The sequence below is a fragment of the Anopheles aquasalis genome, chromosome 2 (assembly GCF_943734665.1).
Source record: "Anopheles aquasalis chromosome 2, idAnoAquaMG_Q_19, whole genome shotgun sequence".
NCBI lineage: Eukaryota > Metazoa > Arthropoda > Insecta > Diptera > Culicidae > Anopheles > Anopheles aquasalis.
This window is the reverse complement of record NC_064877.1, coordinates 23,495,001-23,514,344: the sequence shown is the minus strand read 5'-3', so window position 1 is coordinate 23,514,344 and position 19,344 is coordinate 23,495,001. Positions and strand designations below refer to the sequence as shown.

At 50.0% G+C, this 19,344-nt stretch overlaps 1 protein-coding gene across 4 annotated transcripts in view; it reads left to right on the top strand.

Moving 5' to 3' along the window:
- LOC126581739 (microtubule-associated protein Jupiter) overlaps positions 1-19,344 on the top strand; it is a 101,888-nt gene that overhangs the window by 51,465 nt on the left and 31,079 nt on the right. For 2 of the 4 annotated variants that reach the window (XM_050245606.1, XM_050245607.1), the window contains exons 1-2: positions 12,109-12,177; positions 14,505-14,628. The exons of 1 other annotated variant lie outside the window; for it this stretch is intronic. In XM_050245606.1, the coding sequence (XP_050101563.1) occupies positions 14,567-14,628 (62 nt within the window). In that variant the 5' untranslated portion in view covers positions 12,109-12,177; positions 14,505-14,566. One more of the 4 variants, XM_050245604.1, reaches the window with a different exon arrangement.

Genomic DNA, 19,344 nt, shown 5'->3' with positions numbered 1-19,344 from the left:
CGAAACTTGATCACCGAAATGATGTTACTTTGCTCCAGATGTTCAACATCCGTGGCAGCAATCAAAAGAAAAGGCGCAGTGGTCGTTTCTTAAAACTACTTTTCTGGTGTTTTATTGCTTTTCGAGTTCGCTTTTGGTGGAAATTATCGCTAGCAGCATTATCATCGCGAACAAAACTGTCTCCACCGAGATTGACCGCGAGAGATTACACGGTGGTCTCAAGCTGTTTTTGAACTTCCGGAGCAATTAAAATAAATCGTGATAGCAAAAAAATGCAACGGGCACACAACAGTTGAAACAGTTTTCGCTTGGTGTGTGCCCTGTGTCGCTCTGTTGCTTCCGTTGTGAACCAGGTCTGAACGAAATGATGGTTCAAGGAGTAGCGGCGCATGGGTGCATTGTCTTATCGTTATCATCGTATTGAGCGCTCCATTGACGGGTGCGCTGACGATCAAATTGACGCGCTTGATACTCGTCTTTAAATTGCATTTTTAATTAATTACCAACATTTGTTTTGTCTCGAATTCGCGAATCAACACAGATCACCGGAGGAAGGAAAAACTAGGAGAAAATCGCAAAACTTTCTCATCCAATGCCGAGGTCTCGCCATTGGGATCAGATGATCAACTAACAGTCGCGGTGTGTCGAGTCGATGGTTGGTAGATGTGTTTGATGGACGTTTTTCGTGAAAAATGTAAACGTTTGCCACGATGCACCTCTTGCGTGCGCCGCCATTTCCAGCCATTCTTCTGGGAGGCTAGAGAATCTCCTCTTTCGTGTGTCATGCTGACGCACATCTAGCTCTGGTCTGGTAGAGAAGCATCGAGTGCGCAGCTTAATTCACGCGCCATGTCATTGTGCATCGCGGAATGCGGAATGACACACGGGGCTCCGAATGGAGGTTGGAGGTTGGTAATTATCTCCACCGTTCCATCTGTGTGCCCGCGCCCATTTTTCTCCATTGCTTGGCCGGTTGGGGGCGGATGATGTTTGCCGCGAAAGACAACAAAATCAAATACCCTCATTATGTGGCACGGTATAGACAATGCGGACAGCAGCAGTGCTGGGAGGGTACCAATGGAATCGTGAGCGCTAGGAGTGTACAGCATTCCTGAGCAACCTGAGAGCTTTTGCTAGTGAGTTGTGCGGGGTTGTCTTGATGCCTTGGGTAGGTCACAAGCTTCTCGATTGATTTCGAAATCACAGCAGTACCACCACCGCAACGGCATTACCAATCTTTAGCTCATCATAAACGATCCTCCCTGAGCCTCTTATCAAACACTGAGCCACTTTAATGCATCCGTAGTGAAGGTGAAACGCGTCGGAATGGAATGACTTTTTGATGGACTTTAGAGAAGAAAAAAAAATGTCCACCACATCGCTACCATCGCCATCGTGTGGAACATTAGAAAGTTCTCCATCGAAATCGAAATAAAGAGACGCAAAAAAAAAGATGGTTCGTTGAAGGTGAAAAGAAGATTAATAGCGATCAGGCTGGGGCTCGCAAACCGTTTCTAATTCGTCACACGAAAGAACTGCACTTTCTACTCCCGGCGGCCTGACCATTGTCCATCGCATGCCATCGGAGCGTGCGGGTTCGTTTCCGCCGTCGCCCGGCCGTTGAAGTCTTTCGTAATGCATCGCGTCCGTCGGTACGTCGTGGCCCGGATGCCCCGGATACGGGGAGAAGGGATACATGTGATCAAAACTCACGCACGATTGCAACGCGCTCCTTTTTACGCGGTTAATCCGGCGGCGGTTTAAGTGGCCTGTTCGTCGATTAACATACGACGGATGGTGTTAGATGTGGTTCCGGTTCCACTTTTTTTTACGTCGATCGAAAACGACGACGACGACGGTGGTGGTAGCACTTGCTCAATACCTCATTATCCCCTCGTGTTAATCCTGAAAGGGCCACACAAACCGCAGCTAAAGGGGGGGGGGGGGGGGGGGAGAGTAGACAGTGGCTAGCTCCAATCGCTTGGGAGGTAATTTATTAATTATACTTTTTCACCTCTGGGCGATTGGGTCAAGCTAATCGGGCGGCTGCGGTTAGAGGATTTGGTCGGGGTGAAAGCTTCCCGATGGTTCCCGTTCCGCAAAGGATCCGACCATCGTTTGATGTGGTTCGCGCTCCGGTTGTAGTTATTGATTTCTGGTTTGCGCTGGGCCGCACACAGCCCCGTCCCCCTTCTCGACGCGAATGCATTTTCACTGTTCACGAGGGTGCCCTTCGATTGCCGGAATGCTGTCCGGGGTCCATATCAAAAGTTCAGGCGCCATGCTAGACTTGGCGTCATGACCACTCGGTTGGAAATGTGTCAGACCCAAGCACAATGCACGCCATCACCGGCAGCAGCAACGGGGACCCCACAGCTCGATCTGCTGCTGCACTACTTTTGATTGGCTTCGGCGCAAATCGAAGCGGAACTACCTTCCATTGCTGCTGCTGCTGCTGCTGGAGGTCTCTCGTTTTCTCTGGCCACCTCGTGCTATCTTTCCTATGCCACCAATGTCAAAAGATCATTCGTTAACTAATTATTTTCCACATAATTGCACGGTTCCGGTTGCGAAGAGCGTCACCGTGACCGAGACTATCGCGGCTGCTCTCTCTCTCTATCGCTCTGCCACTCTTTTCCCTCACTGGGTTTGTTAATGTCACCATTTCTTGGTGAAGGTAAATTGTAGCGATGAATTGTTGGCTTTGGCTGTGCTGCTCTCCGCGCGATGCTTTTGCTGCAAACCGAAACCCCCTGGCAACCCCTTTGGTTCTCTGTTTCTTCCTTCTGTTTTACCTTTACCCTACGGTGGTGCACGGCAAAAGGCGAGCAAAGTAAAAGTCCGGCCACGACGTTCGTTGGCAATAGAATTAAAACCTAATCCCCATGCTGCGGGGGAGTGGTCGATGAAATGGAGTAAGACATACCACGAAGTGGCCTTTCGGTTTTAATGATTGTTGACAGATCGCAACGGTCTTTTTCCGTTTTTATCATGTCAGAATGATTTACAGCGCCGCCTCTCGTCCGCTCTCGCCTCGGCACAGCGTGACCGCCACGATGGAACCGCCGGGCGGACGGAGTTTTCCATCGAAGTGAACCCGCTGGTGGTGCGAATTGCGCAATGATGCGTTTGTAATGCAATCTAATGCAAGCGGGGGGCCTGCTGCGGAAAAGAAATTTCCCTTCGAACAATGATGGGGGATGGTTTTCAGCTGTGACCGATGCCGCTCCCTTCTTTTCCTTTATTTTGAGAGACATTAAATGCCGTCGCTGGTGGAGCGGAGTTAACCTTTTTCGAAATGCGAACCTCAAACAGATGTCTCACGGCTTGTCAGAACGGTTGACACATGACTGGTTTATGCTCGGGTTATTAAGTCATTTCCCTCCTTTCCACGATTGTGCGGCAGCCCCTGGATCGTAAACTGCCGGATGGTGGCGATCGAGAGCGAATCACGATTCACTGTTTTCCAATTGGCGCGCCAGCTCCGTCCGTCCGGCGTTGCGACGTTTTCACGTGGCCAGTGGTCGATATTTGGGATTTTCGTGAGGGTAGTGGAAGGTATGCGAGTACACCCCCTCCCAATTCTCTCTCTCTGTCTTGGCGTGACGTTGTTTACATCAATTAGACCAAGCGGTCCCAAAAATGTTGAAACCAGCGTGCTGGCGAAGCGCGTCCATTCCAAGCACCTCTTGAGGGCATTCCCAGCGTCCGCTCGTGGAACAAGCGGGCTAATGATGTGCACCGCTGCGCGGTGAAGTCATCGCAGATCGCAGAGGGTCGACCGATCGCCAATTGAGTTGGTCGTTTGTATCGCAAAGGGCCCCGCCGTCGGTGGTCACCATCGCGAGCGACGTCAATAGATCGGGACCCAGGGTTTGTGCAACCGCCGCAACCGTGGACGATGCCTTTGCAGTGCCCTCGATCTTGGTGTGGTCCGCACATTAGCGCGTAATATCGATGTTAAAGGGCTCGACGTGGTTATGTAGCTCGTAGTCGTGGATGCTGTCGCGTGCTTTGGCGTTAGTGGTATGTACTTTCACTAGCGCGTACTAATGGCGGCGCTTAGCGAGAAAACGGCAAACATTCTTTGTCACTAACAAGACCACGCTGCTTTGTATTCTGGTGACAATGTTGCCCTAGATTTCGATTGCGCTCCCCCTTCGTTCTAATTGGTTATTATAGATGAACAGCACAAACAAGAGCTTATCTAGCCCCGCGGGACCAGGTTCCAAGAACGGCATTCCAACGGCAATGGCACGAGATGCAAGCGAATCGATGTTGCGAGCGCACTCGCGTATCAAGTTTCCCGCCACCCATCGCTCATCACCCATTCTCTCGATCCTCTCGATTGTTGTTAGTGGAGCGCAAAATTTATGTTCAACGTGCGTTCTTCTCAACACGCGGGCATCGGAATAGAGAGGAGGAGTAAAGGGATCTCGCGCCAATCATCTCCATCATCTGCAGCGGGAAGAATGCAGCACATTAATTACTCCCCTGTCGTCATCCCACTGCAAGGGAACGCGATCTATTCCCTGAGACGTGTCATGCCACGCCACGGCCTGCATTCCCGGATCGTATTAAGCATCGAAACAACGGGCGGTACCACCCGCACGGTCACGGAGGATCAGACAACCGACCGTGATGACAAATATGTCAAAGCCACGTCAAAGATCAACTCGGCGATGGCTCAGCCGAGATACTGTGCTGCGTGGACCGATCACTCATTGGGTATTCCTGCGGCTTCGACGAACGGTGTGACGGTGACGAAAATACGAAAGCCCCGCCAATGAGTGATACGAGGGGGAGACGAAGTGAAATGAGGCGGAGAAATGAGATGAGAAAGATTGCCGTGATCGCGGCGATCCCTAGCACGGTGTTGTGGTGGTGGATTAGAGGGGCTTCGGTTTGGTACGTCGGCCCGAGACTCGAAGCTTGTTGCTTGATCGCCACCCAGCCACTCACAGCGAAACATGCTTATTAGGGTGTAAGGAGCGTGTTCCCATCGTGTTGTTGGTGGGGCGAAGAAGTAAGGCAGGTCCTGTTGATGGTGGGAAGGGAGCATTGGGTGCATTTAATGGCATCGACGCGCCGCCAGATCACCCCACAGTTTGCCCGATGACGACGTGTTTCTCTTCTAATGAGCACCAACCAGAGGAGAAGGAGGAGGTGGATCGATGTAGTAGATCAATAGACCCCGAACGGAGTGTGGGATACCGGTGTGCGAGACCGGAGAGAAAAAGAGAGAGAGAGAGAAAGCGAGCAAATCGAATCCTCGAATCCTCGACCACCGGGAGTCGCTGCTAAACAATCGACACCACCAGCATCCGCAACATACGGATACCGTTCACCTTGGCCTGGAAAATGCTACCCTCCGCTAAACTATGGCCGGATGTGGCCGCAGATACTACTTTGATGAGTTTTTGACCGCGACCGTGTGTCAGAATATTTATTAGTTTAATTTAAATTACAGAGACTGACGACGATGAGGACCAGGTTCGTGTCTAGGTGCCCCGCCGGTATGCAACTATGCTGTCTATCTGATCATTGGTACCGTCGGCCCGACCGGTAGCCTGCTCACCGATTAACGTTCGCTCTCACAGCTGGTACCATCTGCGCTACACGGTGCATAGCATCTTTTGAGCTGTGGCAGAGTCAAGTGGATGTTGAAATTATTGTGATTACCTCCTCATTGGAGTCGCTGCTTACAGTGCAGCAGATCGCCAACCGTTCGATATCCCGACCACAACGACGATGGAATTGGCAGCAGCAGACGTGCGCCGACGACGCACGATTGATTTGCACCAGCATTTGGTTCAGCGGTGGCGCGAATGCCCCCTCTGGGTACCTAATCATCGACGCACCGTGCGTACTGGGGATTGGATGCGCGCCACGCTGATTTTCACTATCGATAGTGTGGCCTGATGATTAAGAATTCCTTTCGCATTTACGCCATCCGTCCATCCTTATGGGGCTTTCACCGAGCGAGAAAAACTCATCCCTAGAGAGCCAAGCGGCGCACTGTCTAGACAATGCGCAGTCTACCGTTTTCCATTAGATGCCTGACCGATAGTCGACGAAGGAAATGATTCATTCAACGTGATGCAGCGCAGCGAACGCGCAACGAATGGGTTCTTGCGCACGGGAAGAATGTACCCAGTGGATGGATTGTGGTAGTTGGTCGGTACGGAAATAGAACCTCTCAACATGCATACACCGCGTGGCATGGAACTACCATTTCCACGGCACTGCACTTACCTTGCACAAGGCCCGAATTGGAATTGTATGACATAAGCAGGGCAAGTGTGCAAACACTATCCTCTAGCGGGCGCACTCCATCTACATCTTGATCGCATCGTTGCTTTGAGGATCGCGTGTTTGTGTCACGCAGGACCAGTTTGTACACGTTGCTAGCATTCTGGACGCCTGCTGTTACTCGTTGGGTTGGCTAAATTTATCGCTCCCTCTTCAGGGAGCGCGATTCATCGCGACTTGAAGCAAGTGAAACACTGGACTTTGATGTTTAAATGAAAGCACAAATACACTATAATATCTCAACATGATTCGTGACTGCTGCCACGGTTTCCGTAACTTTTCCGCGGTTGCGTAGTAAAGCAGGAAAAGCTTTTCAGTATCCTGCTCTAGCTGCCCATCACTCATGAGCGCCAATTAAATTTCCTTTCCATTTCATCTCGCCATTGTAACATTGTCTTTAGCATCGCTAGTTAACGATTATATTTTTCTTTTCTCTTTCTCTTTCTTGTAGGTAAGTAGTAGACCAACTATCTGGACGATGCCACTAAACGATCAATTGAAGCATTCCATTCCACCGCGCGAGATGGTCTGATGGTCTGACGCGCTCTACGGCAAAGGATACCGGAATCGTATGTTTTCATTCAAAACTTGCGCCGCGCTATAAATTGCTTTAGGGTATGTGATTGATGATTTGATGGATAGGAGTGCTTCGGGGAATGACGCGAATGATGTGATACGAGAGGAGTACCGACAGAAAGGGGGCGCCCCCTGCGAGATAAGAGTGGGCGCACGCTGGAGCTGAACTCCTTTAAAACTAATTAAAGCTGGATTGCCTCTGAACTCCGACTGCTCTCGGTTACGGTTTCTACCCCAAAAAGGCTGACCCCGGGCGGGTAGGCTGATGGTGAGTTTCGATTATGAACCGGCATACCAAAGCCAACACCGCCTTTCACCTGTCCTGCCGTCGTACGGAACAGAATCCGATCTGTTTTCCGGGAGCCTCTCTTACGCGGAGCCCTTCGCGCGGCGCATTCCTGGGAGGAATTTATGTGCTGCTCCCTTTTAGTGTTACGCGATGCGATGCCGACCGCGCGGTGGTGGTATCGCGGTGTTTGGTTGGCTCGTCACCCATGAATCATCGCGCGAAGGAGAAATGGCCACAGCTTGTCACTAGACAAAGCGCAGCGGTGGATTGACGGTGAAAGGAAGCAATCGTGATGAAATCGAATCTACGCGACGCGTCGTCGTCGTCGTCTCGGAGAAGCACTCGAAGGCGATGGCAAAGGCTGGACGCTTGTGACCGTCCGCCTAGAAGATGGATTGAGCCAGCGCATGAGCATGTTTCTGTTTTTCAATTTTCTTCTCTATCCCTTTTCAATTGAAGCGCTGAATCGATGCGATGTTTTGGCAACGGCATCCAATCTGCTGGGATGGGAAATGGGTTACATCATTGGAGGAACATGCAGTCGCAGCAACAGCAGCGTCCACAGCATAGTCTAGCTATGGAGCGGAAATTATGCTCTATTTGCATTTCATCCCAAACGGTCGGGAGTTCAGTTCAGAGGTAATGCTTCGATGTGTCCATCGTTGTTCACCTTTCACTTTTGCTTCGAAACATTTCTCACTCAATTTTCGATGCGAGATTGGCCGGCACGGATCAACATTGGGAATCTAACAAATTTATTTTCCTTCCAGTTGAATTGAAAATATTGCTAGTATTGCTACGCGAGGTAATTTGTTTGTTTTGATTAATGTTGAAGTGGAATTGTTTCGAGATAAATATTGATCTGGACTAGTCTGCACCATTCTTTACAAAAATAACTCATCCTAAAAACAAAAGTTGATACTTTTGATAACCCAAAAGATCAATTGTTAAGCAAAAAAAAACCTTAAGAATATGAAAATTGAAGGGAACGGTGCGGCTTCTTTTGGGAAGCCGGATACTCGATACATCCGTTTTCAACCGGATCTCCATTCTTGTTGGCCTCCAAATTTCAATCCACTCGATCATATTCCCATCGTCAGCATACACACCCTCTGTGCACCCCTTTTTAGGGCTGGTGCAAATAAATTCATTCCAAGGAAGTTGATTAAAATACTCGAGTACCTCATGTGCGGAATACTTCTCTGCAACGAGGGTGACAGTATTGCATCGTAAGCGAGGATCATGTTTCAGCTGTGATGACATAATGAAGAGCAGACAACCTGTGATTGGGCGTACTCATGTTTCCACTCCAAACGCGAAGTTCATGTTTCCTCCGACACTCCAAAAGCCGTGATGGAAAAAGGCGGTAGCAGTGAGTGATCGGAACGACGGGGAGAGCACAAGCGAGGGAGCGATCGAAGGTAACACAACAAAAACAACAACAACACTGTAAATGCGAACATCACCGGGAACCAGAAAACCATGCGAAGCAGTTCACTTCATGCGCTACGAGCTGCTGGTGGACGGAACAGCGAGTTGTGCGGGTGCGTGCACGGGTTGCCAGCGTATTCCATAAATCATAAAGCACCTCATGTGTGGAAATAAATATAATCATGAGATAGAGAGAGAGAAGCCGAGCAGCTGAGAATCCGTTGCTCCGGCTAGCGGTTTATGGCGAAAACGGTGGAAATGTGGAAGGCACAAGGCGAATGAAATAGATCCAAAGCATCGCGAAAACCACCTTCCTTTGGGCCACCAACCCAAACTGATTCGGTTTTCCCACCCACGGTCCCCCAGTGTTTTTTTTTCCTGTTGGCACGGGAGTTAAATAAAAAATCGCACAAGTTCATCATCATCATCGAAAGGCGTAGCGAAAAAGGAAAAGAAAGAGGACCAAAAGCCACCGGAAATGTGTGTGCACACCTGGTATGTGGACTGGTGTGGCCTGGCCACAAAACGTCTGGTGCCACAGGAATGCCAAAATGGCCCCGTTAGTGTGCGCGGGATTTGACGGACTGGATTTTTCCTTTTCCCGAAACGGAAGGGAAAAAAAATCATCGCGTGGTGGAACCGGCGTGGTTCCGCTTGCATGCTGCGTTGATGCGAGCACACACGTGTTCGTGGCGTTCCTAATGCGCACTTGCGCTGCTCACCACCGCCCGGGTTGCGCTGCTCCGGTTGCGGGCTGGGTAACCACCCAGCGGAACAGCGAAGTGAAAACCCCGAAAAACCAACGGTATTGTCCGTGGTAAGCCGTCGTAAGCCGTAAGTTTCGTCGACCTAGTTTTGCTTCTCCCGCGGCAAGGGGAACCCATCCCCACCGATCGGTCGGTCGATCGATCGATCGAACGATCGACTGATCGTCCGATCAACGATCCGATCGTGGCCGAGATTCTTGACTTTCGGTTCTCTGACCAACACTGGCCGGACTGAAAGAGGATTGGAGTAGAAGAAGAGGGAGCCGATGACGCAGACAGGCAGATGAGTCGAACAAAGAGATCTTCGCTTCGACCGGAAATCGATGATCGGAAAGTGAAGATCGTCGAAGGGGTTCACTTTCGATTAGCGACGTGTCAGCACTTGCCAATGGGCTCGGCCAAAGGGTTATCCCGATTCCCGACAAACCCCACACGCCACTGGAGAGGCCACTTAGCGGCGGGGGAATGTTTTTGGCTGATTGATACTTAAAACTTCAATCCAACGGGCAAAAACACAATCATACCGCCAAGAGCATCAGCATCTTCACATACCAGTCGTCCGCCATACAGTATCATCCATCTTCAAGAAGAAGGATTCAAATACTGACCGTGGTGAGGGATCTTGTGGTTTTTGAGTCACTTGGCTTGACACACACATGCAGCAAGACAATTGCCCGTCGAGTGACTTTCGGTGTTATGATGACAGTTGTGGCGCTCCAAAGCAATCCCAAACCGGACCGGTACCGGCAGTTTCCCAAGTTTCTCCTCTCGAACTGCCGTCCACTGTCCAGTGGATGTTGTTTTCATAACAACAACGCTCGTCTAGTGAACCCTCTCGTGGCACCAAGCAAGCATCACAGATCGGTTGTTGATGTACATTTTTGTGAATGGGCCAGGGTTGGTCTCCTGCGCGATCACCACGTACGCGATCACCCGTTGGTGAAATGGTGTTGCCTTTAGACGTGTACGAAAGCTCAACATTTTTCCCATTTGTCATTCCGCGTCCCATAACATGCTGCTGCTGTTGCTGCTGTTGCTGGAGTGAAGGTGAGAGCCCCGGCGATCAGCGGAGACGAAAGCCGTGTCACATTCTTTCCATCGTGTGTTCCGTCTGTCGAACAACGAATGGTGGAAAGCAGCCGATTGACGACGCATGGAAACCCCTAGACGCGCGTGTTTTTTGCGAATCTCAATCTGTTTGTTGCTCCTCAGACAGCGAACCGTTGTTCCGGTTAACCTGTACACGGTCAGAGCGCGTGTTTGTCTCCAGATAAAAACACCCGAACGCCCGCGTGTCTCGGCTGAGCAGAGTGAACGAACCGGAGGAAACCTGGGAGGGAGCTCGTCACTTGGCGACTAACCTGACGCCTGACGCGCTCCTGACAGTTCCAATAAAATGTCATTTACCCTGGTCGCCCAGACCGCGGCCGGTGGTGGCGCTCCACTGTCCGAAGGTAATCTTCCTTCGCCGGGCTTTCCGTTTCGGTTGGCACCGGCTGCCAGCTACGGTTGGATGGTTTTGCGAAAAGCTGCGGTGGCCGCACGAGCTCACAGGAATGTGGTTCCTTCGTCTGCGTCTTCCATGGGGTGCAGGGGAAGGTGTGAAACCTCCGCTAGGTATGGCTTTCCGCTTGATCGCCCGAATGATCGATCGGCGGATGGGGCGCGGGATTCGGCGAGAAGCCGTTGAACCGAGACACAACCGGAATCCTGTCCCGGTGGTTTACTGACTGACTGGAGACTCCGCGTTCCGCTTCCTTTGCTTTGCGGAGTTGCAAGGTTAGCGTCGCACTGGCCCTAGCCACACGCCAGACACACCTGTTCCTACACGTGTCTGACCCTGATATTCAGCGATAACATTACAGACAAATAGGGGAGGCGCTCGGAATGCTCCATTCAAGTCGGTCTCATGTTCTTTTGGTTTCTCTGCTAATCCAAAGATGATTGAGATATCCAGCGAATAGCGTTGGAGCTTCATTCATAGAACGGAATAGGAATGGAGATGCTCAGCTCTAACTAAGACGAGAAGTAAACATAATACGGAGTAAGAATTGAATGCTCAGCTGATGTGCTCGGATTCTTAGCATCTTCTCCCTGGCAGTGAGCTACTTCTTGTATTTTCACTATACTCTCAAAAAAAATAAAACATTCGCCATTACGTTCCAAATTCTTCGTGACTTCGTTTTTCCACAAAAAATTAGTGTCGAAAACCATCTTCACAATTCGATCTCAACCGATCATAGCTCGTTTCGGCTCTCTTGCTCCATCTCTGGCTTCTCTCTATCTATGCTACAACATAATTTCTCCCCCTTGTGGACCAGATTTGCTCTCGTTCAGTTCTCACGAAAAACGGAGATTGAGTTTTCCACCGAACTGAACCAAAGAGACAGAGAAAGATGAGGAGAGATGCAGAAAGAGAGTGAGTACGCATTCCGAAGCGGGGGGGCTCCAGCTGATGATAGGCACTCACGAGAAAGAGTGTGTCACCCTCGAGGCTTTTCCCGGCTTAAGCAAATACCCCCCTTTTAAAAAGGGGGGAATCGTCCGCTCACCACAATTTTCTTCTCAGCCACAGCTTGGAGCAACTGACGTTCGGAGTGACGGAGTCGTTCGCTCTCGCTCACCGTCGGTTTCTCTCGCTGCGTGTGGTGGCACTGGCTGGCTGGCTGGCTGACTGGCTGGCCTCCCCCCAAACGGACCCGGTGGTCGCCCCGTATAAAATGCCTCTGGCATCGTAAATAAAACCTTAGTCCAAACTCCAGTCTCGTCCCGTACGCAGCTCTCGTGCTTCCTCGTGGTCCGGTTGGTTACCAGTTTTCATTTCCAGCGTTTTGTTTGCTCTGTGCCTCGAAGTGAAGTGGGTGTTTGTGTTTTTCCGGAACGATTTTTCCACAATACGAGCGTGCGCCTGGTGCGGCTGTGTGTTGGACTGTGTTGAACTCTGCCGCGTTGGCTTCTTGTGAATGGAACTTTTGTGCTTTGCATGCTGGACTCTAGCCCGTCGTAGCCGGCAAACTTGGGGGCCGTGACGGTGAGGCCAGTAAAGTGTTGTGGCCAAATCGTTCTGGCGCTCCAGAAGTGCAGCAGCAGCAGCAACAGCAGCGGTCATGGGACTCACAGCTTGCAGTCGAGCTTTCGCGTATTGGTTGAACTCTTGCGGCGTTCTGTTTGAAGTTTCGGGGTCATGGTGTGGATAAGGACAAGGAAATGACTCTAGTCATTAAGGGTGGCGAATGAAAGGGTGCATTAAGTGCTTTTTTTGCTGTTGCTTCTCGTCTATTTTGGCGTCGTTCCCGTTGAAGCGGACATTGGGGCCATTGAACTTAGCAAGTGACGCGAAAAGAAAATTGTAGAATCTAGTGATTTAGAATCATAGCAGGGCAACAAGCTGCAGAAAATGATCGATTTTTTATTAAATGCTTGATATTGACTAGAGATTTATAAGAATGTTTATAAAGACCGAGATGGAATGATGGTCTGCATAAAATTTCATTTCTATTTCGGCTCTGCACAACGTAGCTTCTGTACCGAGTCTTTGTGACCATGAAATCGTATCGATTTTTTGTAAAATCATATATCCTGCACACATACAGGATGCTGTTGCTGCATCATCCTGCTCGAGAACGCCATCGTATGCACTCTCACCTGCAATCGAACGCGTTGCCCAGCAGCATCCCTAACCTCCACCAACTTGGATCACCTTGCTTAAGGTTCTCGAAACGAGAACGAAAATACTGGAGCGGTTTTGTACATCAACGTGCACTGATCATTCGCACCACGGGATGCTGGTTCTCTGTTACACTTTTGCGACGTGTCTCTCTCTCTCTCTGGGGCGCGCGCGAATTTTGCTCTTTCTGCCTCGAACTTGTTAGTGGTATTTCTGTCATCTGCTGGCGCTCAGCTGTGGCAGCATCGCATCTCTCGGTGGGATGCTTTTGCGCGTTGCTGGACCATTCTCGACCATTTTCCTGCTCCAGACACCGCTCCATTCCGTCGGTCGGTCGGTGGTCCACCGATGGATGGGCGATGAGTCACTGCGGCATTCCTTGAGGCACCAACACAGCAAAACTGCGTACGTCTATGCGTCAGCTTTTCGGACCACCGGCAGACGTTTTTCCATCTCATTCTTGTCGATTATCGATTGACGGAACGAAGACGCTCCGCAGACGATGAGAGAAGAGAAGCTTACGATGCTGTTGGAGCGCGTCCTTTGCTCCAAGCTCTGGAAGTCTGGAGCCGGCGATACACGAAGCGTAAACTCTCGTATAAACTCAGAATGTAATGCCAAAAAGTTTACATTTGCCGTTTACACGATGTAAAAGAGATTATAGGTCCACGGAGCATAAATCCTAGCGTAAACGCTGTTTGCAAGCGATTTGCCCCACTAAATTTCCTGTTCGTGGTTTGCATTAATAGTGAGTGTTCATTACTAGCGTTTTTAATCTTTTTCTTTGGAAAAAAGATTCTATTTTTCTCACAAAAGTCGATTAAAGTTCAGTGTAATTCGGATTACGCGTCTCAACCCGGTCATGTAAACATGTTCAAGTGTAAATTAATTTTATATTTACGCTTGAGTTTACGCTTCATGTATCGCCGGCTTGGAGAGTTGCAGCTGTGTAAAGCGCGCGTCCCTTGGGACCATCGTCTTTTGTGTGCGGCAACCTACGTAAGATTAGTAACTGCAGTGAATATCGTGCTGTGGAAGCACACAGACACTAAAGGAACAATCTGCAGAGAGCAGCTTCCGGTACTGGTTGCATCCGTTTTTACTCGCCTCAAAAATTGCTGACGAAAAACAAAACCGTTTTTATAATGCAGAGCATTTTCCAGTCAGTACCGGAGGTGCCAGAAATGTCGTAAAGAAAAGTGGCGAAGCTTGCCAGAAGAAAAAGGACTGATAATCAAACACACTAGTGCTATGCAACAGATTATGTAGCCGAAAACACGGAAATGTACATTGAGCTCTGTCGGTTGGTTTCGTTTCGACTGCAAAAACGAAGCCCGTCCAGCTCGATAAGATCCATTCACATTCCAAAACGTGCACCGACGTACTCTGGTAGCTCGTGTTTAGTGTTTGCTTATCTTGTTATTTTAATACTTTTTGTCCTTTTATGCTCCACTCCGCACAGTGCCTAGTGTTTTTTTCGTTCAGTGAATAATTATTATTAACAAACAAGCAAAGCAAAACAAAATGGCCACATACGCAGCATTCAAGCACGTCGAGCTGTTCAATGTTGGAAACACGAAGAAACGGTAAGTTGGTTGTGCTGTGGCATGTTTGTTGCTTTTGTAAATTGAATTGCCAAACATGAGTTTTAATGTACGCAACATTCGGTGGGGGGAAAAGTCCCGAAAAGTATTCCTTAAATGCCCACTCTCGACCCAGAAACGTGGTGGATAATAATCCGGAGAAAAGTGGCGCACTAGACGTCTGGCCCATCGGGTTGCCAGAGGACCACCACATTAACCACAAAGCCCAGAGCTGGCCAGCTGACTGACCTTGAGGTTAATTTGATTTTTATGTTGATAGAGAACACCTCGTTTGCTCTAATCCACGCACGTGCGCCACCTACAGAAACTCTTGGCATCCGCTGCAGTCTCACCATAGTCCTGTTGGCACCGGGTTGGTTGGTGCTGATTAGGCGCCATAATTTGGGAAGTGTTCAGGAATTGGGCCCACAAAGTGTTTGGGGCTTCTCCAAGAAAGCCACCTCCCCTATGCTCAGGTGTATTCCCTTTCCTTCCGCAGGCCGTATTGAACCGTACGCATAAATTAGCCAGAAGCAAAGCTGGCGACTTCTCTAGAATGCTTCTACGTCGACTTTGTTGAAAACATTACCCTTGTTCCCACTGTGTACACTGCATTGAGTACTGGAAGCACATAACGCGAACGCCAACCAAGAAACATGGTGATTTTATTTATCTGGAACCATCGCAAGGCCGACCTACCAACCGACCGATCGAATTGGGCAGAGATTTGGAGGCTCATCGAGGTCCATGGCAGCGGCGGCGGCCACCGTGGCTGAAATGTAGGCCATCCGTAGGATAATTCGGTCGGCGGAACTGTGGAGGGATTCGTCGGCCAGTCGGCCAGCCGGCCAGTTGTTGGGTTAAGGGCATCGCAAGACCTCGATTGAGGGGCGCTCTCGTGGCCATTTGCGCCGCACTGCTGGTGTAGCGGCTGCGGTGGAATAGCAGACGAGAGGCAGACCGGCAGGAGGAGGCCACCCAGCTACAGTTTGGTCGATTGCTCATTTATATCATTTCCATTTTATTCGTCTTGGCTTCGCTCCCTGTTCGTAGCCGTATTCTTTCCACACTCTTTCTGTTGGTAGCAATTTTCTTCCTGCGCAGCAGCTGTGTCGTCGTAGCTCGCCAAGAATGGATTAACGGGTCGGGGGAAATCTAGATCGGGCGGTTCGTAATGCTTACCACCTCAGTGGATGCTCGGTTCCAGATCGATCGATGGTTGGCTGGTGGGGCCAATAGTATAATTCGTCGAAAATGGTAATCCGAATGCTTTTGCTATCGGACTTTTGTCGAATGGTGTCATGGTCAGTCAGCAGCTGGGGGAGACAAACTAATTTTCAATTATCGTTGAGCACGTGGACTTCAATGGAGACGCATGTATGTTCTATGTCAACAATTTAACGTATAATGTTTAATTTCTATCTAACATTTATGTCTCTGCTGCTGAGGTTAATATTCCACACCATGGAGCATCGGAGGTTAGTTTGTGGTCAGCATAGTTGCAACACTTTGCACCTCGCCCCTCCGTATGTTATTCCCTATGTGGGGTTTCGGGTGGCAAAAGATCGATTGGTGATGCAGTTATCTTTTCACAGCACATCATCACGGCCGCGGACTGCAGCTGCACAGCCCAAGCCAATCCAACGCAAGCAAACTGTACTTCCTAACCCATATTCTCTCTCTCACTCCCCGGTTCCCCGTTTTCCCGCCCATCGCCCATTATCGATCATCGTCAGAGCCATCGGCCACCGGTTCACCGGTGTACGTACGTGTACGGTATTGGGTTTTGCAAGCCGCGATGCTGCTCACGGTATGCTGCTCATCACGGTCAGTGGGTCCTTCTTTTTCCCTTTTTCCCGATCTTTCTCCCCGATCGCTGAGGCTGATTCCACTGAGCAACACGGAAGAAAATAGGTAACCAGCACAGAAAACTCATAAAGAGGCAAACATAGTCGGCTGATCGCCTCATGCGCGCGAGGTGATGATGATGATGATGTTGCTGTTGATGAAGGAACCCTGCCAGTATCCTCGCTACCGTGGAGAAAGTGTTGTAGGCAGGGCCGGGTATCGCACAACAAAGGGACAACACATGGACATGTTGGCCACAGATGGTGATCTTCGTTTAACAAAAGACGCCGAAGCACAGGCCACGGGGTTGCTTCCGTTTGTGCCGGTGGCAAGTGATGCAAACTACATCAACGCCAATAGCCTTTGCAGCATATTGGCTCCTAGCTGGGGTGGGCTTTCGGTGGCGACTAAGGTCACGCTCTGCTTGCGAAAGGTAAATGTTTACCAGAGACCGATCGCGCAAACAAGGTGTCATCTCTCTCTCTCTCTCTGTACCTTCACGGACACGGGACATGAGCATCTTTTCATTAACGTGAACGAGCGGTAGCAGAAAGATAAATATTTATTACTACTCCTTCAAATATGTTGCTACCGGTACGGTACACACAATACATAAGAGAGTTTGCTGCCGCTCTTTTTCTCTGGCTCCAGCACAACGCCCAACCCGGCGGGGAGGTCTTTTAACAGGGTCATCGATTTGATTCCTGAGGGCTGTTTTTCATAATTACTTTCCCGTCTTTCTAGTACGAACAGAAATTAAAGGTTTACAGGTGCGACTATGGCTGTTGTCTCACGCTAATTACCTTTCGCAGCACCTCAATCGCAAATTCGCTAAGAGCAAGATGTGCCCTCCACTCTCCCGCAGCGAGTATTCCGCTCAGGTGGTCCTTACTTTATGGAGCATAAAATCATTTTATGTAAATCGTTGCGGCCCGGTGCGTAATATGAGAACATCATAAACGCATGATGCTTCCTAGCAAGAGCCAGTTTACTTGCGGAAGGGGTACGTTGGTGCTACGGTTTTTGGTTACGGTTATGAAGCATAACATGTTCACCCAATTAGCCATCTCATGTGTTAAATTGATTAAATTCAAATTATTACTATTTTCGCAACTCATCAAACAAACTTCTACAGAGCGAAACCCGGTGGAGCATCAACTTGATCCTCCGGTGCACGACGGTTCGTGTGTCAATGACACCGAGAGCCGTCTGTGGGTAATGATCTATGATACACCGCGCTCAAATGCCACGCAACGTGTGTGTCGTGTGCTGGAAAGTGTAGAGGAGGAAAAGGTTGGTTGCTCCATTTCCTCTAGCGCCACACAGACACCCACCCCGTCACCCGTAGACAATCTGGAACATATTGCGTCAATTACGGATAATTACAAATGTGCTGTTCGCTGCTGCTGCTGCTCCTGCTGTGGCTGCATTTTCGGCAGCTCAGTCACCCGGCACCACCAGGCGGGGCCGGCGTCCAGGTGATCACCGGAAGTGGGCGATTTTGGGTTCTCTCCTCCCGGGCCTCCCGATGGCTGCACAAACCATGTTACTAGGCCGGCGGCGTCATCGGGCGGGTGTCGTTGACCAGAGTTGCCGCTCGGTTTCCGCGATGACGGCATTAGCGCACTGGACGAGAAATCTGAGTAGCGCAGGAATAATCTAGAAGCCGACCACAGTGTCGTTGCCAGGCACCACATTTCGGCCAGCATTTCTGTTTCGAATAACCGTAGCATCGGAACAGCACACCTGCTGATGATGTGAGGCCACCAGTGCACGCGCGCGCGCGCGGGCTTGCTGTAATTTCCGTCACTTTAATGTTGCTCTCTCGGCGCTCGGCGATGAAAGTTGTTGGTTTTTGTTCACTTTGCATGAACTACACGTAGCACGTTGTGTGATGCTCGAGCATGAAGCCGGTGGCATCAGCTGACTCAACTGGCCTCGCTGGGCCTGTCCGTCCGTTCGGCTAGTAGTGCGCTTCATTATGGTCGATGCAATCGAGGTTATGAATGTAACTGTCATAGGGTAATGTGCGAGCATAACTCATCCCTTTGTCTTTCCATAATAAAATCTGGGCCCCGCTAGTCGTTGCCGCCACCGCCGCCGAATACACGATGAATAATTAAACGCGTGATGCGCTTGCTCGGCGCAGGGGTTTTTTACAATTAATTATTGTTCGCTGTGTCAGCTGGACAACGGTTTTTGGTGGAGCGCGTGTGCGCCTGCGCACGTGTCTTCACCTGCTTTTCGGACACAATCCGCTTTAAATTACAATTTATCGAGCCGCCTTTCGCTGACCGCTCAGCGGTCCATGAGTGTAGTGCGTGCGTTTTCATTCGAATCATAACGGGTGGTGGCTCATCGGAAGAAGACCACCGACTTAGCAGCAAGCACAAGCAACAGAAGCATATGTCACGGAGGTCTGGCCCCGCTTGGCGCGTTAAGGAGCGATCGTATCAGCAACATTTTTTCGGTTGAAGGAAGTATTGCTTTTGGGCTGTTGTGGACGGCCATTTATAAATGCTAGCGTACGCAATGGGAAGGGGAAGTAAGCTTTTATGCTGCCCCAAAACTCCCCGCTTGACCCGAGCTAATCCAGCGCGGAAGCAAGTGAAAGTGTTTGACCGTTTGGTGTACCCGTTACCCTTCGCCAGAGCGTGTCCATAATTTACGAAAATGTCAAAACAAGCCCCAAATATTGCACCGAATTCCCGGTTTCCGTATGCAAATTGAAGAAAAGCGTTTCATCGTTTACTAAAAGCTCGTTTGTCTTTTTTCTTTTCTTTCTTCCTTTTCTTCGCAGGTAAGTGGGCTGGAGCGGTACACGAAAACGATCTCAACGGCGAACAGGCAGGCATTTCCTTCCGGTGTGTG